Here is a 19,853-nt window from a genome sequence, read left to right as displayed (position 1 = left end):
CATGATTTGAAGGCTATACTGTAACAAACTAAATCAAGTGCTATTATAAAAAGTAAATGCCAAATTCTTGTGAATTGCGATCCATATTTTACGAAATTGTTAACTTATTTCATTTGTTAACCTATTGTGATTGCCCGTTATTAACCCTGAACCAGGGATTTAATTCAGCAGGAAGCATACATGTTTTACAAGCACTATTGAAAACATAGACAATGGGTAAAAAGTGCATTGTGCAATAAGTGTAATCGCAGAGTCCTGGTGAAGTTTTGAACCCATCAGCCTTCGGCCTAGCAGATTATTATATCACCTAAAAGCCTTTGCGACATTACCCCCTCGTCCCTCTTTTTTCTCCTCTCCCAGTCCAGACAAAGGAGGTGACCCACCTCACAGAAAAGGTTCAAGACAAAAAAAAGGTCAGGAGGCACCTGCCCGACCTATCCGGGGCAGGCTGCTCCCCCACCTTACAGCAGGATAAGAGGAGGCCGAGCCCTGCCCAAAACCTGTTCTTTCCTGCCCATCAGGTTTGTGACAGACCGATGGACATGGGTCTCCGCAGTGCTCGTGGCCTTGACCCTCAAGGCAGGCCCACGATGCATCATCCGGACGTGGCATACGACGGCCTCTTTGAGCGCGCAGCACAATCCGCGCCGCACCATCCCCTGGTTCTCACTTCTGAGTTGGGCTGCTTCTTCCTCGACGGGGGATGGGCTGGTAAGTGTGCGTGTACGCAGGTGTGCTACTCCTAGCCAGCATTATGCTGAGGCCCTCTCGTAGATCCTCATCCAGATCCAGGCATCATAGGGATTGAACCGCAGATCGCCCATGCTGCAGGCAGAGCTGCTCATGCACCCACTCTCCTTACTGTTGGAGAAGTGGAGAATCTACTATTCTAAGATGGCTTGCTCCCGCCCCGCCTACTAACCCACAACAGGCCTCATGTGCATTGCAGTGAGAAGTTGAAGGCTCCGATTATGACCAAGGTTGAGGACGCCATGGATAGGAGGCTGCCTCTATTATCTCCCCAGATGCCCCCTCCCCTGCTGTTGTGTTGGTGCCACTGGACCTGGCTCCTCCTGCTCTGCCTTTGGATTCCCTCGCTGGGGATCCTGAGGATCCGGATGGTTGGGACACGCTGGGCAAGTACCGCAAGAGGGGTGTCATTGAGGAGGTCACAACGCACCTCCTTTCACACCTGGACTTGGTTGATGTTAAGGTGCCTACACCCCTTTGTCCTGAGGCTCGGACGCTTATAGTAGTTATGTGCATATGGAGGCCCATGTAACTCCCTCTAATCCAGAGTGTCTGTAACATCTTCTGGGAGTGGAGGGATACAGCGTAGGCGGCTCTGCCACTGCATTAGCCCAAAATGTACCCCCTTCAGGGTTGCCAGATCATCTTAAAATTGACTCCCTGCTCCCCTGCGACACCTCCCAGACCTCAGCGACATCCGAAGAGGCTTTCCCCGGACCTGGTGAACCACTGTGTGAAAGGTTCCATGAAGAAGGCACACGCTGCCTCTACCTTTGGTCTTCGGCTGCGGTCTATGCAGCCTACCCCTCCCAGTCTCTTCTGAAGGATTTCCAGGCCCTTGTTCTGGTTGCTCTGGACAAGGGAGAGGATTTGACACCTTTGGTGGACCTCATCAAGAAGGAATTTATGTTCACCTCTGACATTACTTGCAAAGTCCTCCGTGCCTTTGCTCTTGTGGTGTCTGTGGTTGCTGGCTGAAGACAATTCTGGTCACGGGTTGGAAGGGGGAATCCTCTGAAAGGTCTATTCAGCTCCATCTTCCCGTTTGCCATCAGAATTTGTTTGGTCAGCGCATGGGGGTACTTGTTAAGCATGCAGGAAGGATTCTGGACTTGCACTTCCTATTAAGGCTAAATCCACTGCCTCCAGGAGCCCATACTGCTATCGACCCCCTCGGCCAGCCCCTGTTTCCCAGCGAGGGGGTTTCCGAGGTAGAGGCCAGGGCAGAGGTTCTTCTTCTACACCTAAACCTCCCCAGCCAGCCACAGGTTCGACGTCAGCTTTGCCCTTCTGACTATCTGGAGCCGTTGGCCTTCCTTCTTCTGGAGTTGCCAGCGGCTGGGCGTCTGACCAGTTTTTCGTATGTCGTGGAACGGTGCGTTTCGGACACCTGGGTCCGCGCAATGGTGCAAGATGGATTGTCCATAGACTTGACCTCCTCTCCCCCAGATTCTGGGGTACACATCACTTCTTGGCCCAGGGATACAGCAAAGCTATAGGATATTCGGATGGGTATTGCAATCCTTCTCTTCAAGCATGCCATCCAGCCAGAACCCTTGCTGGAACAGGGAAGGGGGAGGGTTAATTCCACAATATTCCTGGTCCCGGAGCCTTCCAGGGACATCCGGCCCATTATCAGTCAGGGTGTGAATCTCTTTGTGGCCAAGGGGCCCTTTCATGGGGAGACTCTCCAATCCATCATTCCTCTGATCGCACAAAGGGGCCTTCCTGTGCTCCCTGGACCTGGAGGATACATACCTCATGTCACCATCAGGGAAAGGGATCGCAGGTTCCTAACATTTGCAACCCCAGAGGTCATTACCAATTTTGGGTCCTCCCTTTTGGCATCTCGTCTGCTCAGAGGGCTTTGACTAAGGTGTTGGCTCCCCTGGTGGAGATTCTTACCTGAGTGGGGATTTGTGTTCACCCTTACCTCGACAATTGATGGTCCAGACCTCATCGCTGGCAGAGGTGACCATGACCATGACTACTGTCTACCGGTTGTGGTGTCGTTTCGGTGGTGGCTTAATTTATCCAAGAGCCGTCTTCACATTGGTTCAATACTGGAGTTAATCAGCACTGAAATCGACACCTGTCAGGGTATGGTCTCTGGGCCTATCCACAGGGTACACAAGCTCCAGGCCCATCTACGGGCACTTCTGGCCACCTAGTCCTTGGCCGCATGGATTTGTACCCACAGACAGGGGGACATGGCTGCTGCAGTCATCATAGACCCTTGGGCAATGGCCCATCTTCAGCCTTTGGTGCCTCATGTCTTGAGGCACTAGGATCCTGCTTCTCAGGTTTACTCCCATCTGATTCCTGTGTCCTCCCGGATCAAGACTGCTCGCCAGTGGTGGTTGTCTCTCCCCCAAAGGCGGAGGGGGTTTCCACTGCTCCATCCTTCCCTCTGGTTGTGCCAACAGATGCCAGTGCAGCAGGTTGGGTTGCCACCATGCTGGTCTCCGTCACAGGCCTGAACATCTTCCAACTGGAAGGAACTGATGGTGGTCTACCATGCGCACCATAGTTGGAGAGCCAGGTGGTCCTCGTTCACACGGACAACATGGTGACTACGTTCTACATTGCTCATCAGTGGGGCTTGAGGTGTCCCTATCTGCTCTGGCACAATGGCTGCTCGCCTCATGGCTTGGGCAGAGATGCACCTGCAGTCCCTGGAGGCGGTCTACCTGCCAGGGATGAACAACGTGGCAGCGGAAGCCCTCAGCAGGCACTTCCCATCTCTCAGCTCTCTTTGCCTCTCACAGTGTGTGTCCACCCTTTACTAGAGGTTTGGGTGTTCTGTCATAGACCCCTTTGCCTCTAGCTCAGCACACCACCTTCCATGTTACTGTGCTTGGGGGTTGGGCCCTGGGGTGTTGGGTCAGTATGCACTCTTGATTCCTTGGCCCAGGGATCTCCTCCATGCCAATCCTCAAGTCTCTTTCCTTTTCAGATTCCTGCTCAGGGTTCAGAGGGAGTGGGGCTTCTGTGATTCAGGTGGCTCCATCGTGGCAAGGAGGTCGTGGTTCCCTCTTCTCCTGGAGTTGACCTCAGAGCCTCCCTGGTCTCTTCCCTGGGCTCCTTGCCCATTCCAGCCCTCCCGGGTTCCTCCGATCCACCCTCTGGCCCTCCACCTAAAGGTCTGGAGATTGAATTGACAGGTCTCAGGAGGTTGGGTATGTTGCAGGGGTTGGCGGTTAAGGTCCAGGTCTTCTGTTGCTACTATTAGTGGGTGGGTGGGTCAAGCTCACCATTTCCATGTGTTATGACCTGGTGGACTCTCCTCCGCCGGGTGGGGTCCAGGGTAGGTCCACCAGGAGTGTGACCTCACCCTGGGCTGCTGCACGGGGTGCGTCTCTCACAGACATCTGCCGGGCTGCGATGTGGGCTTCCTCGTCCACTTTGATTCATCATTACCGCCTGGCTGTCCGAGGGCAGTGGTCTGTGTTTGGCTCTGCCATCTTGGGTGTTGTGCCTTAGACTATGCTTGCTTTGCTTGCTAATAAACTTAAGTGGTGCACACTTCTGTGTTGTCGGTGGTCTTTCTTCAGTCTGTTTCGATCAGTCCTGGTTTGCCATCTCCTCCTTTGTCTGCACTGGGATGAGGAAGGAGGTCGACGGGGTAATGGTCCGATTACGTGCCGGTAATCTTCATTACGCCGAGTCCTACTCTTACCAGTCGTGGTTCTCGCCTCCCCCAGCACCGGGAAGTGCGCCTGGTCGAGGGCTTGGTATTGTAACAGGAAGTGGGGAGGGCTCAGCCTCCTCTTGCCCTGTCAGAAGGAGGGGGAGGAGCCTCACTCAGGTAGGTGGGGCAGGTACTCCCACCACTTTTTTGTCATGAACCTGTCCGACAGGTGGGTCACCTCCTTTGTCTGGACTGGTACGAGGAAGAGTAGGAATCGGGGTTATGATGATTACCGTCAAGTAATCAGGCCAATATTGCTACTGTTGAAAAAACTGCTCAAATGGGAAGGTAATATGAAAACAAAAACAATTTTAGTACCGTTAAGAACAACACTAAGCACCACAACTAAAACAGCAGCACTTTTAATACTCAGAAAATATAACGACATCATCGCTATAAGCAACTTTCACTATATCGCAGCTACCTGTTCCTGCACAATGGTTACAGTTGGAGCCAATGGATGGGCGTTGGCTTGATGAGTGAGTTGTGTATTGTGTTTGAATCACATCGGAGCCGGACTAAGACTCTAGCAAGCATCATGGGTGAGTACAGGGGCCTTGCTATTTCAACCAGAAGAGATGCCCAGATTCAACAGGTGTTTTGTTGGGGGTCAAGTACACTAATATGGGCATTAGAGTGGTAAAAAGGCAGACTTCAATTACGACGCTGGGTTTGCGACAGGTACTCATCGTCGATTAAAAAAAAAACACTTGGGGAGTGATAGAATGCAAGTCTTAAGACGCAGTGGAGCATGAGAGACCTGTTAACTCTATAGAGACAACATGAATATTAACTCCCTTTTCCAGTACCAATGTGACAGCTCTAAAAACACAATGGTAGATTAGGCAAATGTCAATGTTGTGCAAAACTATACGGATCATTATCAGGAATAGCGAAAAGGAGACAAGTTGCCACTGAAGGGCGTCTTACAATTAATTTAGGAGCGAAAATAGAATTGTGATAATTGCACGAGTTTTGTAACCTCTTCAATGTCTGCGTTTTTTTGTCGTTTTTATTGGTGGAAGCTAAGCAAATGGTACGCATCATTAAAACAAGACTTAAATATACTAATTCAAACAGCTGGCTCCTGCAGGGCTGCCAGCTGGTCAACGCCCACCGAGGTATTCTTGCTGCTTTCACATTTTAGAAAAAGAAATAAAACATGCCCCAGATTTGAAAGGTCTGTCAAACACTTGGACCCTGAAGCGGGCTTTTATCATAATCCACAGTCTTTCGCCAAACACATTATTAACGCACATGTGGCTAACCACAACACAGTCCTCCTTTTTGTACACTGCCTAAAAGCGGTGTAGACGGCGGACGGCTATGAATATCTCCAACAACTGCCTGAGAGCCTGTGGCAACAAGAAGCGGGGTGACATTGGTGGTCTGGCATGTAATAGGATTAGAGGGGTACCTGGTGAGGTGCAGTTGGTGCTCGCATTTCCCCAGCAGTTCTGTCAGTCTCAGACACTCGTCTTTGGCTCCTGTCGCGTCTTGCTGGGCTTGTTCCAGGCGCTGCTTGCTGTCACTCAGCTCGAAGCCCAGCTTTTCAATTTTCTATTTAAAAAAACACACACAATAACTGAAACACGGCTGGAAACGGTCTCAGAATACACACTTGAAAGAAGCTAGCTTCTTTAATCTAAATTATAATAGCGACACTTAAATGTGTTCACTATAGCAATAATACATTCACCGACTCTTTTGTAAAGGATGGTGGCGGTTTTAATTTTGATCCAGCATTTGAGACTATCACATTTCCATATTGATACACATTTAATTAATATGCCCTTGATACTTGTGCATGCATTTTTCCAGCTACTGCACAATAGGGTAGCCCCGAGGCCCAGGAAATGCAAAGTACAAAGACTCAAAACATGGCTTCACTTCTTAATTACATTTCATTCTTTAAATATATGGTTGAACAATGCACACTATTTCCATGAGTATTTTGCCAAGAAACCTGCATGCGTCATTTAAAATGTCTTTTGAGTAGAAAATATGCCGTTTTAACATTCTTCTGCATTCTGACGGCAACGTGATTTTATACATGTACTGCACGCATTCAATCATCAGACCCAGGCTCTAACCTGCAGGAAGTCTATGTGAGCTCGAATAAGGATTGGGAAATGTTGTTTGATAAAGAAAATAACACTCAACTAATTAGAAAATGCAGAGATCTTGTTTTCCTTGTTTAGTCAGGTATTGGAGGCTAAAAGGGTGCATTTATCCTGGAAAAGATCAATTATAATTCCAATATTCAAGAAGGGTGATCGGATAAGCCCTCAGAACTATCGTCCAATCGCCCTTCTTGATGCACCCGGGAAGGTCTTTGCCCCTTTAATTTTGAGGCAACTGCTTTGTTGGGGGAAGCAGAGCTCTACTTTTGATTGTTTTCAGTCAGGGCTCATGGAATGCCTTTTGTCTGGACCTCATCAAAAAAAGTGTTTTGCTCCATGGCTCAAATTTATCTAGCCTTGATTGATTTCCACAGGGCGTTTGACTGCATATACAGAAACCAACTATGGAAGAAGTTACATGTATGGCATTGTCCCTTATATTTGGTAGACATTATCAAAGATCTATACAGTCAAACATCAATGCGGGGTCGCTTAAATCGGGATGGGAATCTCAATCAATCCCCACATTTTACAGGGTTTGAAGCAGGGGTATATACTAGCCCCTGATTTATTTAATCTCTTTATTGATTATGTAGGTAAGCATTTGATGGGTTCTTGTGCGTTCCCCGAACCCTGTTCTTGTGTGTTCCAATGGCTACTGTATGCAGATGATCTGGTCCTTTTGGACTAGACACCTGTAGGCTTGCAAAGACAGTTGGTGGCGTTGGAATCCTATGTTGGATTCGAACGGCATTAGGGTCAATGCTGACAAATCAAATATAATGAGATTTAAACCTGGAAATGATCGTAAAATATTGGGTTTTAAATAGTATCTTTACAACTCCCCCTTAAAGGTTGTTGACTGGTATCGACACTTGGGGGGTAAGCATAAAAGACAGCGCCAAGGAAGTTCCTCATATAAATCAGCTATGATGTAAGGCACGGGACTGCAGCCGCACAAGACATGATCATTCATCGCAGGTACGGTCGCTATTCCATTTGTCCTTTTACCATTGTTCTACAACAACCAAACCCTGAACCGGTTGAGGCTGAATAAGCACGAGATTGAGGATCCGCCAAAGAAATGTTCCTCCCGGTGTGAACATGATGCAGGATTCTTGGACTATGCTCCTCTCCTAGAACAGTACAAAACAAGGAAAAGTGGATTCAGAACTGACCACCATCTCAAATATCCATTTAATGACCATCTTAAAGGAATAGTGCACTAAAAAATGTTATTGTCCCGAGCATTCGGGCATGTGGTTTTAAGCATACTGATCGGTCGTAAAAACAATTCCTATGCACCTTACCTTAGTTTTCCTCACATTTACACATGCGAAATCAACGAGCGGGGCGCAGCCCTCTTGTGCTAATCTTATCCGTGGTTTGATCGCATTAAGTTCAAGTGCACCTGCAGCACAAAATCATATCACCCGCCCCTGAAGCTGACATCACTAGGCGCGTACGGCCCATTTAACAACGCAAATGCACGTCTAGTGTCAACGTTCTCTGTGCGCCAGCTAATGACGTGTCTCCATGAAAATGGCAGGACGCCTCTTTCCTCAATAAGTATAAACAGACTGCTTCTCATCAGACAACATTAGAGTTGCTTTTTCAATCATTTCACTGTTTATTTTTGGGATAGCCTGTGACTCGTTTCTGCTGTTTTCAGCTATCTTCGTTGCACAAAGCTCCTGCGAACAGATACTTATGCTAGCATTACTATTGATTGCAATTTTGTTGCATAATGGCAACAATACAGCCCTACCAGTACGAGCCGGAGTATTCCGAGGCGGAATGACTTGATAGAGAAAGAAGCAGAAACGATGGGGCATCAGACGACAGTTGGGAAGAGGAATCAATGGATCCTGAGCCAGAGCCTAGTCGCATGGAAGACGTTTCCACCTGGTGTAGCTGCAATCGATGCAAAGTCATTCCAACAAGGAGGAGAACTGCTGCTCCTGAGAAAACTCTGGATGCTTGGCCTACATATCGGAAGACACACCATCGCTATGGGTTACTGAGCTGCATGACTTCAGGGTAGCTTGCTTCACAAGGTCTGTATTGAGGATTATGCTGGTGCTTATTCACGAACTTCGTGCAACAGTTCATGCTTGCAATTTATTTATTTAAGTTATTTATTTAATATTTATATTGCACCGGTAGCTCGCAAGCCTCGCGGCGCATAAAGAAGTACACGGGACAGACAGACAGAACTGACAAGAGGACGGGACAGCCAAAAAAGATTCATTCAGATGCTGGGGACCTACAGATGGTTATTATTTGAAGATGTAGGTTTTCACCAGTTTGCGAAAACAAATGTAGTTGGTTTCCAATCTTATGTGGTTGGGAAGTTTGTTCCAAAGAACGGCTGAAAGTATAGGAAAGGATCTGCCTAAACCACATTTGAGTTTGTGAGGAGCCACCAAGATTTTACCCAGGTGGGACAATCTTAGTGTTCTGCTGGGGACATATGATTGAATGATGGTTTTTAGGTAGGCCGGAGCATTTCCAAAGATACATCTGTGCACAATTGTTAAGGTCTTGAAGTGTACTCTGTCTTCGATCTGCAGCCAGTGCCGCTCCCTTCTGGAGTCACTGATATGCTGTGACCTAGCTTTGTGCTTGACGATTCTTACCGCATTGTTCTGGACAACTTGGTAGCTATGCAGACACTGCTTAGTGGAGCCCAAGACCAATGTGTTACCATAGTCACGGCGAGACATTATGATAGCTCTTGCAATAGTAGTGCAGTTGTCCTCTGATATGTATGGCCTGATAGATTTTAGTAGTCTAAGATGGTAGGCACAGGTTTATGTATTGTGCTTGGGCATCGGCCCCCAGAGATGCTTCTAGCATCAAACCAAGGGTTTTGACCTTACTCAGGACTGGTATGTGTGTGTCTTTGATCTGGAAGGACCTGTAGGAGATGGGTAATTTCGCTCTGGCTGAGGAAGAGCCAAATACCATGAGCTCTGTTTTTTTCCTGTTGACACATCCAATTGGAATCCATCCATTGTTCCACGCTGTTGTAGATCATAGTGAGCTGGTCACTGTCTTTCTGATAGTCTCCACTCAGCTCAAACATCAGCTGGGTGTTGTCAGCATAGTTGGTAAAAAAAGGTGTTAATATGATCTAGGACAAGGCATAGGTATCTCAGGTATAGGTTAAATAGCAATGGCGACATACTAGCCCAAGGAGAACTTATCCCCCAATGAACCCTGGATATCCTGTTTTTTAAGAAAGACATTATCCAGCCGATGGCTTCATCTGAGCAATTGGCGGTTTTCTTTAGTGCAGTCTGGAGTAAGTTATGGTCAAGAAGATCGAACGCTGCGTTTAGGTCGAGGAGGATGAGGAAGTCTGTCTTACCCTTGTCAATGATGCGGAGCATTTTGGTCTGTAAGTCTAGCATGGCCGTCTCCGTGCTATGGGCAGGGCGGAAACCCGACTGTTGAGGGTGGAGGGAGTTCGATGTTTCCACATGTGCCTGGAGTTGCCTGGTAGCAATCCGGTTCATGATCTTTAGGACGAAGTTACACTTAGTGATAGGTCTCAAATTGGTAGGATCTCTTTGGTCGAGATTGGATATCTTAACCAATGGCGTCACTGTGACCCTCTTAATGGAGTCAGGTACTTTCTGGTCTCTAAAGGAGGCATTGATGATCCAAGTAACGAGTAAGTGTAGTATAGATGTGATATCATTTTGACCACTGAGGCCACTAACATTTCATGTTTGTCTCCTATATTGTCGTAACTTTGATCTATCACTGCCAAATTAATGTAGTCTGCCAATTGAATACATTTCTCGCACTTCAGGGGAAATCAAAGTGTTCATCTTTGTGTCTTTCACGTTCAACTATGAAACAATATTTCTGTGTGCCCCAAACGTTATGGATTGCATGGGTGTTCACTTTTGTAATGTTTCTACACTTCAAAGCCCAAGTTGATTGATCAATGGCATGAAGTAGCATTTGTACGGGCAACTATGCCATAGGATACAGGGTGCATTTTAAAGTAAGCTTTGTACACTTATCAAGTTCATTTAAATACTGGCTCCTGCTCACAGTCACAGCCAAGACGCTGTTTCCATGCGATCACGCTTTCAATTGACCTTGCAACAGTGATTTAAGTGGAGCCCACAATCCTTCTATTTTTATGTTGCTTACCACACATCTTGTGTTAGAAATACAGAATTTCCCCTGCACAGCCTCCGTAGAAGAGCAAGTCGCTCGAAACACGTGTCGGGCTACCTTCTTTGGGAATTAAATATACACCAACTTTGATTTAATTTGTGTGTGTGCGCAGTGTGTATGTAAAAACAACCTGCTTCTGTCTCATTGGTGGCGGACTTGGCATGTCCCCACACCTACACTCACCTGCTGCACTTCCCACAACACTCCTAACAACACAGGTCTTTTGCGCTGAGCCTCGCTGCCCTTGTTTGCCAACCTTGCTATTTCATTTAAATACAGTATGTATGTTTCTCTTCAACAGGTGGTACAGGCTGGTGGCCTACCGTTCATTTACATGGTGGCTTTATGGGAGGCTTGGATGCCGCGTTCAATGAGTAATACCCGTCTGTGTCGTTGGAGCCATTCTCACCAAATTCACCAGTGACAGCTGACAGTACAGGGGATTTTCCCACACCGTGCTGCAACCCGAAGTATACAATGTGTAGTATATTTGTGCCATCAACATCAGCAACAAAATAAAATACAAAAGAGCTTTTATGAATAGTTGTTTCAATTTTTCATTCAATCAAGGACACGCTCACTTGTCTATGAGGGATGTGAAAGAATGGTTGGTGCCCTTTTGCGCTCACCTCCATTGCAACAATCCACCCCCCCTCCATTATAAACGGCCAAGGTGCCAAACACCATGTACACTTCAAAGGTATCTTCTGCACAGGGGTCATTGTTCACATGGCCTCCCCAGACACAGTGTCTCCATGCTCCCTTGAAGCAGACCGTGCCTCTGCAATCCCCATAAGTGTGTCTCCCTTCAGTAGTGCTCAGGCCCTTTTCTGCAAGCCTCCTGCCCATCCATCCCCCCTCCACTATCAATAGCAGTTTGCACCTGTGGCCGTGTGCTCTTAAGGTAAGATTACAAATAAAAAAGCGAACCTACCTATCATAGGTAAGCATAGCACAACCGTAGCTTCTTCTAGCAAACCTCCTCATCATTTCAGCTTTTCTCAAGTCTCCACTTATGAGGTAGAAAAAATAATTTCCTCCCTCAAACCTTCAAAGGCGTCAAGGAGACAGCTGTCCAGCACGGTATTACCCAAATTGTTCGTTTACAATTGTTCGAATGAACAATTGACCGAATTTAAAAGGGTCACAATTGACCTTTTTACAATTGACCGAATATATATATATATATCGGTTTAGTAAATATATAAATATATATGGGTTTTGGGGGGTTTGGCGTATAGGGTACAATTGACCTTCACAATTCGGTCAATTGTGAAAAGGACAATTGTCATTCGAGCAGTTGTAAAACGAACAATTCGTATACAACCGTCCGGCACAGATAATTAAAGACGCCGCCAGGGACCTGGCGCCATTTATAACTAAATTAATCAACTCTTCATTCACTTATGGCACTGTCACTAGTAACCTAAAGGAGTCTTGGTTCTTACCCCTCCTGAAAAAACAATCACTGGACCCTTCAATCCCCACCAACTACAGGTTGATTACTACTGTACCATTTTTACTCAAGATCCTTGACAAAGTGGCTTACATCCAATAAGACTGACTTTTTTTTTTAATGAATATTCTATTCAAGGAATGTACACAAGGTGTGAAATTAGAGCGGAGGCTCATGGATCAGAGGTGGTGGATCAGCTTGCTGGTAGGGTAGTTAAAGAGAAGACCACGGTTTCACAGAAAATAAAAAAGCACGGGTAACTAACAAACAATTCAGTTTCCTAGAAGTGTTTTGGGCCTTTTTTTTTCATAACATGTTTTTGTAAAGTGCTATCAGCTGATTGTGTGCTATACATTGAACATGTTTTTACAACACATCGCCCAGAGGCCCAGAAGGAAAAGAAGTATAAACACACAGACAACAAATGAAACCAAAGATGTCGCTTGCCAAACAGATTTCGCCATGGAGCAACTATTTTTTGAGGTGCAGCATGGTCCAGTCAATAAGCAGACTTGTGATGGTTTTGCCCAATGGCCTGAAACTGAATTGAATATGACCGGCGAAGCCAGCAAAGTGTTCTTGGACCATTGCTACAATGTGAGAATTCGACAAGATGAAACTGAATATAATGAAGATGCATTGGAATTCCTCACAGACCACTTGACGCAATCTACACCTGCAAAAAAAGGTCCACCCAATAAACATTTGAATTTGACGGTTTCTCCAATTCGTGTGCAAATAACACAAGCTGAACTAACAGAGAAGGAAGCTTCAACGCAATCGAACGATGAACTTGCCAAAGATCTAGACTTAAGTTTGGCTAGTTTGGGCGATTTGTCCACCACAGTTGAGTCACAAACCACATTCATGCAGGACGACTGGCTAATAAAGGAGCAAAAATACACTGTATTCGACAGGTGCCTGGTAAACATTATACTGATGCTGAAATGTGTCCATACATTGAGGGGGAAAATATGCGGGCAGCCATTGGTGCATGTGTCTCGTGTATTACAAGGCACTAACCTGAAAATACAAGCCAGCTGTGTCCACCATCATACATTTTCATGGTCCGCACAACGGATGCTGGGCAAAGTGCCAGCTGGAAATCTACTATGTTCAGCAGCTTTACTTTTCAGTGGGTCGACTTTCAGTAAAATGTCCAGTTTCTGTCAATTTGTGTGGAGTTCAGTTCCTTGCTAAAACCCAGTACTACAAATATCAAAGAGAATTCTTATTACCCGCTATTAGTCAAGCCTGGAAAATTGAACAGATGTCAATTGAAAGCACATTCTCTGGCAAACGGTTCAGGCTAGCTGGCGATGGACAGTGGGACAGCGCCAGATTTTCAGCAAAGTACTGCACATACCACTTTCAAGACATGGAAACAAAAAAAATTCTGAGTTTGGAGATCGTGCAGGTGTCCCAATGTAAACCCTCAGTGGCTATGGAGAAACATGGTTTCATAAAATCCCTTGAACATCTTCAATCAATGGGAATGCAAATAGACCTCATAGCACCTGACATACATGTTTCAATACCCAAGGCCATGCAAGAGCAGTTTCCAAACATTTGTCATCAATGTGATGTAGGGCACATTGCCAAATCAGTGAATACAAAAATTACGGCTGCTGGTAAAAAAAAAAAAAAAAAAAAAAAAAAAGGGTTCGGAAAATATTTTACAGTGGGCTCAGTCTTTCAACAACCATCTTTGGTGGAGCTCCAAAACTTGTGATGGATCTGTGGAAATTCTACTTGAAAAATTGCGCTCATTGATGCACCACTGTTCTGACATTCACTCGAACAGAAAACCAACATTTTCACGAATGTGCACAGAGACCGTTATCGGAGGAGCAGGAACGCAAGGAGGAGTGGTTGGTGCCATGTTCACCTCCACACAAACCTCTTGAGAAGATTGTGTATGACAAAACTCTTTCAAGAGACCTAAAGGGACTCATAGAATTCTGTCACACCAGAAATTTGGAGGTGTTCCACAATATGTGCCTAAAGTACAGGCCCAAAAGGTTGCATTTCGGCATAGATGGCATAGACGGGATGCAAGCCACAACAAGGGGAGGAAGGGCAAGGATCGTCTACTTCCCAACACTAGTCAGATCGCTGTCTCCGTCTTCCCTCTGTTCCCCCTGCATTGCATCATCGCACCTTGAAGCACTTGTGCATTGGTGTGTTATAAATGCACTATATCATGATATGCTATCACGGTCTGTTTCAGACAGACACAAATGGAATCTTAGGTTACACCAGACTTTCAGTGGCTTGTATTATCTGTTTTACTGACCTGCAGTGAAACTGGTGGATGCCAGCAAACAATTTGTTTAATTTTTCAAACATGTTTCGAATACCATATAAGGGCACTTCGTTTGGTGTTGCTTGTGGGGAGTTCACAGCGATGCGTCTTGTACAGTATGTTTTAGATTTATGGCTTTACTTTACTAAAACTAAACCAACCAGGCATACACGCTCGAAAGGAGCTCCAATTTTTATTCAACCTTGGACGAAAGGGAGGATTCGCTTTGGCTTGAAGGGCAGAAGGTGTTGAATACCTGCAAAAATGATTTCACTATTTTAAAACTGGACATTGGAACATTTATTTTCATTCTATGGAAACTGTTGTTCTGAGCGGACACTCTGCGTTACGCCAAGAGAATGGAAATACCAAATATTATGTAAGTTTAACTATTCAGTTTAAAGAAAAGCTTATAGACGAACGAGTAAAGGTTTCATTTTCTGACCAGTATTGCTTGCTTACATTGTTATGGGTTGTTATTTGGAGCATTTTGTGACGATTATTCATCGACAACCCGCAAACACAACCTGTATGCAGGCTAGTGATATTGAAACCACTTCGTCCCATGGCATATCAGTGTGTGCTATCAACATTGTATTATTGGATAAGCTGGGAGCAGAACAATTTCCAAGGGGACTTGGTTCGCTTGACGAAATTTGATGTTGCCAGTTCTGTAAAAAAAAATGTAAAAATGTAGCAGGTACCCCTTGCTAGAAAGAACATGGCATGATAACCTGTTATATGTTTTTATCACATTTGAGTAACAGCAGCTGTGTGTTTCTATTGTTTGTGTTCGTTATTAGGTTTCACACCAGTGCAGAATTACAGGGTAAGGGGATACATTTTAATAAAGAACGGCTACTAAAATATACTTTTTATTATGTTTTCTACACAGCTACATTTTGCCGTTCTGCGAATGCCATCGCTTCAAGATACTGACAAACGGTTTCTTCAGCCAGCAGTGGCAGATACGCCTAAACTGATGGATTTCGATTATGCTGATGTGGGACGATCACCCAGGACAGATATGCCCTTTGGCGGTACCAGCGACAAGGAGCAACCTGTCATCGTTTACGGTGGTGTAGCAAGAAGCTGATGCCGAAGCCTTGCGATTCAAGGTGCATCGAATGCGCATCTTATCCCGAAAGGAACACTGTGTGCCTCATGATAAAGTTTTGATACTATAACCCAAGGACTTTCAATAACTGCTGGTAAATTGAAATCACTGGATGTTCTATGAGCGGTTTTTGTTAAATAAAAGCACATTTAAAGGATAACGGATGTTTCCGTTAAAAATAGTGTTTTCTATTCTGATTTATAAGAGGATGTGTGTGTTGATATTCCGGGTTCTGCGTCAACTGACGTTAAGACGTAGGTGATGACTGGGTGCGCTTGGCTACGCTGCCCACTAACGTCATTAAAATAGGTGGAGAGTATCTCTAGGAATAGTGATGTCAGCTTCAGGGGCAGGTGATATGATTTAGTGCCGCAGCAGCACTTGAACTTAGTGCGATCGATCCACAGATAAGATTAGCTCAAGATGGCTACGCCCGATCGTTGATTTTGCATGTGTAAAAGTGCGGAAAACTAAGGTAAGGTGCATAGGAAATGTTTTTACGATCGGTCACAGTTTGCTTAAAACCACATGCCCGAACGCTTAGGAAAATCACTTTTTTTAGTGCACCATTCCTTTAACAAATATCCATTTTATGCAAAAGTGGCGGAAGAGAAGAAAAAAATGAGAAAAGATATCAGGGCTTTAAAATTCAGTGATCCTTTAGGCCAAATACTAGCTGTGAAGACGCATAGACAGAAATACCGGAACTGGTTAATCTTGTTCAAAATGATCCGCGACCAAGACCAAGCAGAGGAAATGTTAAAATCAATTTATGCACATCGTAGCCGTGATACTTGGAACATAATCAACGAGGGTTCACTGTCTCAAAAGGCAAACATGAGCAGTGGTGTGAGTGCCGATGCATGGGTCAAGCATTACTCTACTGTCTTCAAACTTACCACTGCGACAGAAGTTAATGGAGGAATAGTTAGAAATGTCCCCTGGAACTTCTGTTTTGGTAAAGAAGAGATCTTGGAAAGAACTTGGGTGCAGCCGGTCCTGACGGCTTATCCAACATCACCCTAAAAAGCATAAAGAACAATGGGCAAGGTTCATTGCAACACTTTTTGCTGTGATCTCTGTAACAGTCCATTACAACATCGTGGCAATCAGGGGTTGTTGTACCGATCTTTAATAAAAGAGATCATATCGATCCTAACAACTACCGTCTGATTGCATTACTTGATGTCATTGGTAAGCTGTTTGCCTATATCCTACAGCAAAGAGCGTTAAAATGGGCAGAAGAAGCTGGCATCCTTGACATCAGACAAACCGGTTTCACTAAAGGCGTAGGTGTGGAATTGAATCTCATGATGTTAAATCTGTTAAAGCTTGAAACACTTAAAGGCAGAAAAAATGTGTTCCTTGCATTTATTGATCTGCGTCAGGCTTTTGACAGTGTAAACAGAGACACACTATGGGAAAAACTTGAGAAGTGGAATTGTCAGTTCAACCATCTACAAGAGATTAAAGCAATGCATTCCAACACGTCTATAAGAATCAGAATAAATGTTGAAGGGGAACCTACCGAAAAAGGTGTAAAACAAGGCTGCCCGATTACGGCCATTTGATACGAGCTCGGGCTACAGTCCATGTTTGTAACAGCTCTGTGGTAATCAGTTGCCATGATGAGGAAAATGTCTTTCAAGATATCAGCACCTTTGTATAAGATCTTTAATCTTATAGCTGAAAGGCCATTCGATGGATTACTGAAGAAATGGTATGCAAAGATACATGTCCAATTGGCTCACGCCAATATTGATATGGAAACATTATTAAATAATCCCTGTGCAGCAAAAAGAAAACTGATATACTGTGATTGGATTGAAATGCAGAACAGTAGAGCAAAATTCGTCACATCATTAGATCTGGGATGTGAGGCTACGTGAGTGAACACCATGGCTAAATATTTGGAGAGGTTTCCATGTAGGTATCATTGCGACCAATTTCTGCGGTTGCGTTTAAATCTTTATCCATCAAGGGAAATGTTATGCATTAGACATCAAGTTGACACCTTAAATAATCACTGTCGATTCTGTGCAAATGCTGTAGAATCAGTAAACCATCTGGTCATTGACTGCTTAATGTTGAAAACACAAATAAGTTTGTTTTTTGAAAAATATGCACCACAAAATGATGACTTGGAGGAGTGGTAGCAGGGCATCCTGTCTGGGAATTTTTTTTTGTTAGTCTGTGCAGTAATCGACTTTCTTGACAAGATTGACAAATTTGTGATGTCGAAAAGCTGATGTTGTGAGGTTTGAGTTAAGTGTTTAATGTGAGTGATATCCATGTAACAAAGTTTGTAATAAACTACATTTACAATAAAAAGATTTTTTTTCTATAAGCAGAAAGTGGTCCTGTCATTGGTGTATGGCGGGGAGACAAAATTTGAATTTAGTGATCGGTATTGGAATGTCATTGTGGGGATATTTTGGAAATGTTCTATCGCTCCCTTGGAGCGTTCCCATCCAGGATGTGCATTACGAGTTGGGGCTGCTTTCTCATTCTGATAAAATGGAAAGACCTGGCTTTCATGAGGAAATAACCTTATTCGTTATTTCCGATTCTTAATGGACTTTTGTCTGGAGGATCTGATCAAGTGCTATCTCGCTGGGAAGGGGACTGTTTGGAAATTATGAGACTAGCAGATATTTCAATTGAGAGGCTGTTGGGAAACCCTGATAAAGCCAAGGAAAATGTTGGTTATTCGATTGGCTTGATACAAAAGACCAATGAAAGAAATATAAGGTCTTTGCCAATTTTATAAGAAATGAGACTAAAGGTTTTGACACCTTGTCAAGGTATTTGGGTAAGTTCCTCATATAGAAATACATTTCTTAGAGTATGTTTAAACCTATTGCCCACTAAAGATGTGCATGCTGTCTGTCTAAGATGGTCTAAAGAAGACAGTTGCTGCCACATTTGTAAGGTTGCCCCCGAAACTGAAACACTGAGGCACTTATTGTTGTTCTGTCCTAATTTGGCAGACAAAAGAATTCTCCATTTGAGTACATTTTTTAAAATCAGTTTAGGACTTTAACAGAAGAAGTTGTGCGGGCGAATTTATTTAGTGGTCAACATGTAGCCCTGACCTTGGCTGTTGTAAGGTTCATTCAGCACACATCAGCCTCACATTTTAGATGAGCTTCCTTATTTGTGTGTGTTCGATTAAGAATGATCTTACTGTATTTGCCTTTGCGCTTATATCTGCTGCTTTGAGAATTGTTTAATTCCTTATGTTTTTATTGGAATGAGATTCTGTATTTATCATTATACTCTACATTGATGAATTTAAACTGCTGCACTTTATATAGGAATGTGTTTACCCTATTATTAGTGGTATGAAATCTCTCTTTTTTTATTCTATAATAAAGTGATGAAATAATTGTCATACATTTTAGCTAAGATTATGTTTGATGCAATGCAATGTAAGAATGTATTGTATTTCATTGCAAAGATTGAATTTGTTCAGCCATATACAATGAAATATAAAAACATTTACTGCACACATTCAAACATCATGCATATTAGAGAGAACACAAGAAACATTAAACCGTATCATGTCCACTGAAATTGTATTGACTATATCTCCAAGCATCATTATGTGCAATTTGTGAGCAATTGTATACCTCTAAAGCACATAATATGCTGCAATCACATCCAAATAATATCAAACAAGGGGAGTAAGGCAGGAGAGAAACAAATTAAATAAAAATACAATTCCAGACCTTTTCTAAATCTACCAAGACAATTTTCATAAATGATATGCTTATGACACTCTGCCCATACTCTGCGTTTGCCTTAGTTACTTTCACACGTTGTCAAATGTTCTATAATGGTTTATATTGGACTCCTCCTTATTCATCAATCCACAACATGTTTCTGGAGCTGTAATACCCTTTATCAAGGGTTTATAGTGAAAAAGTCCACTGCAAAAATGTCAAAAATAAAAATGTGGAAAAAAACATTTCGAATGTGTTTTAAAAAAAAAAAAATTAATAAGGGGGGGGCTGGGGGGGGGGGGCGTTCCCCCCAAACCCCCCATTTATTTTTACTACCTAAACCCAAAAAACATACAAATAAAAAAAAACATTCTAATTTTTTTCGACATTTCTTTGTCCAACATTTTTGCATTCTACTTTTTTTTCTTCTATATTATAACTTGCTACCTTTATCAAGCTACATAGTTCCTACAGGCAGTTCCCTGGCCT

General features: G+C 44.1%; 1 protein-coding gene across 7 annotated transcripts in view; it reads right to left on the bottom strand.

Annotated features, from left to right (window-relative positions):
- Positions 1-19,853, bottom strand: part of SDCCAG8 (SHH signaling and ciliogenesis regulator SDCCAG8) — a 2,836,880-nt gene that overhangs the window by 1,603,763 nt on the left and 1,213,264 nt on the right. For all 7 annotated transcript variants that reach the window (XM_069607960.1, XM_069607958.1, XM_069607955.1 and 4 more), the window contains one exon: positions 5,859-6,001. In XM_069607960.1, the coding sequence (XP_069464061.1) occupies positions 5,859-6,001 (143 nt within the window). The remainder of the gene's footprint in view (positions 1-5,858; positions 6,002-19,853) is intronic.

Source organism: Ambystoma mexicanum, chromosome 4q, assembly GCF_040938575.1.
Source record: "Ambystoma mexicanum isolate Mex_15411 chromosome 4q, UKY_AmexF1_1, whole genome shotgun sequence".
NCBI classification, from domain to species: Eukaryota; Metazoa; Chordata; class Amphibia; order Caudata; family Ambystomatidae; genus Ambystoma; species Ambystoma mexicanum.
This window is presented reverse-complemented; position numbering and strand designations above follow the sequence as displayed.